We start from the raw sequence: 6,818 nt of genomic DNA, 5'->3' as shown, positions 1-6,818 counted from the left end.
GCTCCGCCGAGGCCGCGCGAGCTCATCACACCCCCACGCCGGGGGGCCCCGCGCCCACGCGCCCAACGCGCCTGCGCCCGTCCCCGATGCGCGCCCCCGTTCGCCTTCTCCCCAGAGCTGCGGCTCAGGGAGCACGCGGGTGCTCGTGGCACGGCCGGCCCTTTGCCTGTGGGTGCTCCAGGACATCCCATGCCCAGCGGGTCCCACATCCTGCAGGCCCCGGTGCTGATCTGCCCGTGCTGGTCCAGGGGGAGGCTGGGCCAGGGCCACCTCGCTCATGGCTTTGCCACTTAGGCTGAGGTACCCCGGGGAGGGAAGGGTTGTGGCATGGGGATGGTAACACGGAGACAGACCCGTAGCATGTCCCACCTCTGCCTGCGCTCCTGGGCAGCCAGGAGATCCTGGCCTGCGCTGCTGGGCCAGCTGCACATGAGTCCTCATGGAGGGCCCAGAGAGTCTCCACCTCACCACGGGGCACAGACCCACATTTGTGCATGTGCTCACACCGGCACACACGTGCATGTGTCTGCCTTCACCCATGTCCACGTGGGCTCCCTTGGGCGCGCAGGTTCCCACGGGAGGCCCCGTGCTCGCACACGCGTGCCCTCCCAGCTCTGCGCGCCCGTGCTGCTGTGTGCGCGCGCCCGCTTGCCCGAGCGTGTGCGCACGTACCCTTGCATGTGCCCGGGCAGGGGTGCGAGTGAGCCCGGGGAGAGCTGGCATGCCCCTCTGTGCCTGCGCCAACTTGCATGGGCCACGTGCCCCGCTGTGCGCACGGACACCCACCTATGGGTGCCCAGGTGCACACATATGCGTGCTCACCCTCACCTGTGCGCTTGGACCCATGCATGTGCACCCCTCGCATGGGCATGTCTGCGGCAGGCRCTCACACGCGTGTGCTGGTGCCATCCAGTGGCCAGCAGCCACCTTGCAGCGTGGCCCTGCCACGCGTGTGCCAGCAGCGGGTGCAGGGCTGCCTGCCGCAGGGAGGGGATACCCCGTGCAGCACCCCATGTGGCACCAATGGCCCCTGGCAGCGGGGGATGGTGGCCATGCCCCGTGGTGCCACCCTTGACAGTGCTACCCCCAATCTGGCCTTGGCATTTGCATCTGGTGCACCCCCAATTAACGCACCCTCTGCCCACCTGGGGGGGATCCTGGGACCTGGTGCTGCCACAGCCATGATTGCCACGGTGCAGTGCGTGCCACGGTGCAGTGMGTGCCACGGTGCAGTGAGTGCCATGGCCCAAGCTATGGCAAAGCCCCCCGCAAGATGCTGCCTGTGTTCCCTCTGTCCACACCACAAGTGTGTCTGACCCACACCAGCACGGCGGGGCGCTCAGGACCCCACACCACCCTCCCCAGGCACACTCCAGCCTTGGCTCCGGGGGCTCTGCAGGGTATCACTGGTGGGCGGCAGAGCCCCAGAAGGATTTGAGCTAAGCCGGTCKCTGCCGGACTCCCTTCGCCCAGTCCCATTCCCAGGCGCCGAGCCACGGTGACAAACCACACGACACTGCTGGGCTGGCTGTGCAGCACCCGCTGCTCCTTTAGTGTGGGAGAGGCCCAGTGGCCTCTGGGCACCCGCTGTGGGGCAGCACATCACGGGGCAGCACATCGTGGGGCAGCACRCAGGCTGCAGCCGCGCCTGGGCACTCTTTGGTCCTAGCAATGGTCCCGTGCAGACACGGGGGGCARCTGAGGTGAGGGACACAGTGGGGAGCAGCTGGGGGCTGAGCACCCTCAATGACCACGGCGTATGGGCACCCGCAGAGCACTGCAGATGGGTGACGCCTGAAGGGGGCCCAGTTGGCCTGGACAAGGGTAGCCCAAGGAATGACCCCTCGGGGCGACAGAGACCTGTCCTCGCTGCCACCAGCTGCTGCCGTGGGACAGGGGCTTTGCAGAGCCAGCAGCTCTGCAAGGGAGCTGCCCTGGCTGGAGGCTGCAGCCCCGGCGGTGCCAGGAGCCCCCATGGGTGCCGCTTCTGCAGGTCAGAAGCCAGGACCCCAGGTGAGGTTTAAGTGCTAACTTTGGATGCCAGGGCAGGAAGGGGCACAGTGAGAGCAGGGGTGGGGGGGCACGAGCCCTCTTTGGTGTCTGCAGGGTTTGCTCCCTGCCCACAGCCCCTCGCCGTGGTCCTGGCTGCGCCCACGAGCAGCCCCGCGCAGGGCGCCCTGCCCGCTGCAGGGCCGGAGGGGAGCGGGTTAAGTGCCCCYGCGCCAGGGCCATTGTCTCTGACACAATGGGGAGGAAGAGGACGCTGGGGGCCGAGGGGCTGGGGCAGGTCCCCAGCACATTCCTCYGGCTCCAGCTCGGCAGATGGACAGAGCTGGGGCTGGACGGACTGACTGGACAGACAGAGGATGGTTTAACCCTTGCGGGAGCTGCTAGCTGAGACCCTGAGGCATCGCTGGGGTTTAAGGCACATGGTGCAGCGCCAGCCCTGAGGCGGGCACTGGCATTCAGGAAAAGGAAGGGGATGCTGCCAGGGCGCACGGAGGCAAACCCAGGGTGCAGGGTCCGTCCTTCRGCACCTGGGCCCTGGGGCGACAGCTGCTCCTTGCCCAGGGCTGCGGGGTGGCACCAGCRCCCCTGCCCTGCTGGTGCCCGTGGCCAGGGTTAAGTCCTGGTGCCCCTTCCCCTGCTTGCTAAAGTAGAAAAATAAATAATCTGCAGGGGATGGACAGACAAGAGAGAGCCAGCGTGGGGCTGGGTCTGCTTTGGTAGCACGGTTCTCCATGCGGGTGGCAGGGAGCTGCAAACACGCCTCGCCATGCGGGTCCTAGGAACCCTCTGGCTCTGCCGCCACCCTCATTTGGGGGCAGAGAGGCCCCCTCTCACCACTGCAAGGCACTGGGAAGCTTGGAGCGCGGTGGCGAGCAGAGAGGAGCTTGCACTGCCCTCGCAAGGGGAGGCCGGGCGGCCTGGGCTTGGTGGCTAGCAGCCCACAGGGGCCTGGCCTAGACTCTCCTGGAGGCAGCGGAGCTGCTCCTGGCCCAGCTTGATCTTCTCCTCCAGCTCCCTCTGCTCGGTGATGAGGGCTGACTTCATCTTGACAAAGTGCTGGTAGTCCTGGAGGTGCTCGTCGCGCAGGTAGCGCGCCACCATGGCGCCCACCGCCTTCTCCCGCCGCCCCACGTGCTCCTTGAGCTCCTTGGCGTCCTCCAGCTGCGCCGCCAGCTGCCGCTTCTTCTCCCGCAGGGCCACCTGTGAGACGGGCAGCGTTGAAGACCTGGCACCGCCAGCCGCCCCGTGCCCCATCGCCCCGCGCGCCCACCTTGTCCTCGGCGGAGGTGTGCGGCCCCAGGCTGTTGAGCGCGTTCTCCACGCGGGCCAGGCGCCCCGAGAGGGAGAGCAGCAGGTTCACCACCTTGTCCAGGTCGCCCACGAAGAGGCGGTACTTGTCGAACTCGCCGGGCGTGCAGAGGGCCTGCAGGCGCGCTGCCACGTCCTCGCCCAGCGCCCCGTTGGCGCTGATGTCCTCCTGCAGCCCCCGCTGCGCCTCCTGCAGCACCGACAGCTTCCGACTCAGGCTCTCGATCAGCTGCATCTGCAGCAGCAAAGGGGTCAGAGAGCCCTGCACTCCCGGGCTCCATCTGGGAAGGGGCAGGGTGCAAGGAGCCCGCAGTGCCCAGGGCACCAAGCTGGAGGGCAGCGCAGTGGGGCCGAACCAACCCCCTGCTCAGCAGGCACAGAGGAGCGAGGACGGCTGCTCCCCTGCCCAGGTCATACCCTATGTCCCGAGCAAGCGCCCACTTTACCTTCTTCTCCACCAGCTCGTGATCCACCTCGTCGTCCTCCGAGCTCCCCTCRGCCACCTCCGGCAGCTCCTTCATCTTGTTGAGCAGCTCGGCTTTGCCCGCTGACGTGTTGTAGTAGGCTGAGTAGGAGGTGGGGCTGGTGGGGGGTGGCGAGATGGGCTCGAAGCCCTGCCTGCGAGGAGAGCGGCCCAGGGGTGCGCGGGGGCAGCAGGGCCAGACCCGAGCCGCCCGCTGCAGCCCCGGGGCTCTGCCTGGCACCGCTGCAGCCCCGGGGCTCTGCCCGGCACCGCTGCCAGCCCTACCTGTCCTGCGCCACAGCGTCCAGGCGCCAGTCCTGCTGGAAACGCTCCTTCCAGGCCTGCCGCTCGCCGCCGGCCAGCAGCTCGCCCATGAGCTCGGCGGCGGTGACGAGCCCGGCGGGCGGCACRAGGATGCTGGCGAGCGAGCGGTCCCGGCCCGCCACGTCCCACATGAGCTCCTCCGAGTTCATGCGGCGTGGCTGGGGCCGGCTCGGTGTGCCCGCCCGCTGCCTGGCTCCCTCCAGCACCTCCGGGCTCCCCTCCGGCTCCTTGGGCGCTGGGGGAGAGGAGATGGGCCCGGTGTGAGGGGTGGTCCTTGCTGGGGCCCTGGGCGCAGGCAGGGAGCACTCACCAGCGCCGCAGGAGCTGGCCCAGCCCTGGTCCTGGCTCCGGCTGACCCTCTGGGGCTGCTCTTCCTTTTCCCAAGGGGGTCTCACCGTCGCTCGCTCTTCATCGGCCTCATCCAACCTGTGGACCCAAGCCCAGGGGTCAGGATGCCCGCAGCTGGCGCAATGGCACCCTGGACCCAGCAGTGTAGAGARGGGAATGGGAGAAATTCCCCTCAAAAAAAGCACACGAGGGTGCACGAGCACAGGCACTCAGCAAATGGGGAAACGGCCACATGTAAAAACAGACTCCCTCAAACCCACCCTGCACCCAGACACCCAGCCTGTGCCATAGGGCAGGACATGGGCAGCAGRGTGGGGCCAGGAGCACCCAGCCCAAGCACAGCTCTCCCCAGAAGCCTGCGGCACCAATGCAGATTGAGGGGAGCCCCAAGCACCCACTCCAGCACCCCATGGGGACATGAAACATTCCCGGGGCCAGGAGGTCTCCATGGAAATCTCCCCTCCACGCGCTCACCGAGGAGGCGCAACTTGCCTGCAAAGCTCGGCRGCACCAGCCTCGGGCTCCGGCGTCCTCCGCAGAGAGCCGGGGCCGTAGGGGCGGGCGGCAGGGCGCTCCAGCGGGGCCCAGGCGTCCGGCGTCTTGCCTGTCTGCCCGGCGGGGAGGCTCCGCGAGCGCTCCCGCACCACCTCGGCGATGCTGCGCGACGGCGTCCGCGGCTGCTCCGGCGCCGCCGTGCCCGACCCGGGGCCATCCGCCGGGAAGGGCTGCGGGTGCGACGGCCGCCGCGGTCTGTACTTCTCCCAGTTGGGGGGCGGAGGCCGGGGGGGCGGTGGGCCCTTCTTTTTGGGGGCGCCGGCAGGTTCGGGCTTGGCACGGGGCAGCTCCCTGCGGTCCCTGCCCCGCGGGCTGGGCGGCTGCACGTTGAGGTGGCTCTCGGAGAAGGCCCTGCCACGCAGCGGGCGCTGCAGGGGCTCCGGGGGGCTCTCGGGGGAGCGTGCGGGCCGCTCGCCGTCCCACGACAGGTCGTGCGTGGACGTGGTCCGGTAGCAGGGCAGCCACTCCTGCTCAGCGTCCTCGAAGCACGGGCGGAAGGGGCCGTAGCGCGGGAAGCCCGGCTTGTAGCGGGAGAGCTCACTGGAGGCAAGAGGACACCCRCGCCCCAAGGTTACTCCCGGGGTTACATCTCCACGCTCCATTCAGCCCCGTGCCCCCACTCGCCCCAGGGTGGGCACCGAGTGCCCCTASCCCCAGATGCTCCCGCCTGCGCCGCCGGGCTCGGGGCCCCGCGTGGGGCCGGCAGCCCCGCTGCGCTCTGCCGGCGGCGGCCGCCCCGCGGGTTTCCTGCCGAGCGGCACGCACGTCCCCGCGCCCCCCCTTACCTCACCGACTGGCTGGTTTTCCTGTTTATCGCCGGGGGCTCCCACTCGTCCAGAGGAAATTCCTAGGCGGGGGAATCACAGGGAGCGTGAATGGCGGGATGAGCCCTCCCCGCGGCGCCCAGGCGCCTCCCCCGGCTGGGGCAGGAGGGAGCGTGGCCCCACACTGCCACGCTCATGCATCCGAGGAGAGGGGCAGCGATGCCAAGGGAACCGCTGCTCCCAGCCCCACGGATCCCACCCCGGGAACTAAGAGGAGCCAAGGGGAGGGCCTGGAGCACATGGTGCCAGGGGGCCACACAACTCACCRCAGGGAAGGCTTTCCGTGCTGACCACGCGTCGCTCTCCTCCCGCACGGCGCGGGGGGCCGGGCAGTAGCARTCGGAGTAGCGGGCCCAGGGCGGCGGCGGGCAGCGGTAGGCATGGCCGTGGGGCAGCAGCGAGGGGCACAGCTCCGYGGAGCAGTAGCGGCAGGGCTCGCGCAGCACGGCGCCCGCGCCACCGTAGCCGTACGGGAAGGCCCGCAGGTACTCGTAGTCCCCGCGCCGCGCCAGCGGGTTGTAGTAGGGAGGCTGCTCGTGGCAGCACTCGGCGTAGGGGCCGGCGGCGCCGGGGCGAGCGGGCGAGGGCGGCCCGTAGGGCTGGTCGAGGGAGAGGCGCCGGGGGTCGCGGCACTCGGTGCCCACTGGCTGGAAGGCGTCGGGCTCGGGCGCCTTGGGCCGGTAGGCGCCGGGCTTGACGTGCCGAGGGGGCAGGGGCCGGCTGCTCTCCTCAAAGAAGCGGCGCCGGTCGGCGAAGGGCAGCAGGACGGCCTCGTCGCCCGGCCGCAGCGGCGACGCCGGCGCCTCCTGGGCCTTGCCGTAGCCCTCCGGCTCCCGGGGGCTCGGGGAGCGCTGCGGCTGCAGCTTGCGCTCGGGAGACCAGCGCCAGCGGCCCCTGCCCGCCGGCGCCACCGGCTGCCGCTCGCGCTGCGGGGACGGTGGCGCTTGGGGCACCAGGGGCGCTGGCTCGGGGGTGGTGGTGGCGCG

General features: G+C 70.0%; 1 protein-coding gene across 1 annotated transcript in view; it reads right to left on the bottom strand.

Moving 5' to 3' along the window:
- Positions 1–2,881: 2,881 nt before the first annotated feature.
- The window catches only part of SHROOM4 (shroom family member 4), a 12,310-nt gene continuing 8,373 nt past the window's right edge, over positions 2,882–6,818 (bottom strand). Inside the window, exons 5-11 of the mRNA XM_026039037.1 lie at positions 6,099–6,775; positions 5,794–5,855; positions 4,946–5,548; positions 4,067–4,531; positions 3,765–3,936; positions 3,281–3,553; positions 2,882–3,210 (exon numbers count right to left, since the gene is read on the bottom strand). Of these exons, the coding sequence (XP_025894822.1) occupies positions 2,941–3,210; positions 3,281–3,553; positions 3,765–3,936; positions 4,067–4,531; positions 4,946–5,548; positions 5,794–5,855; positions 6,099–6,775 (2,522 nt within the window). The 3' untranslated portion in view covers positions 2,882–2,940. The remainder of the gene's footprint in view (positions 3,211–3,280; positions 3,554–3,764; positions 3,937–4,066; positions 4,532–4,945; positions 5,549–5,793; positions 5,856–6,098; positions 6,776–6,818) is intronic.

Source organism: Nothoprocta perdicaria, unplaced genomic scaffold (genome assembly GCF_003342845.1).
Source record: "Nothoprocta perdicaria isolate Ctin4 unplaced genomic scaffold, notPer1 scaffold_22, whole genome shotgun sequence".
Classification (NCBI taxonomy): domain Eukaryota; kingdom Metazoa; phylum Chordata; class Aves; order Tinamiformes; family Tinamidae; genus Nothoprocta; species Nothoprocta perdicaria.
Note: the sequence above shows the minus strand (reverse complement) of the source record. Positions and strands in the feature narration are given on the sequence as shown.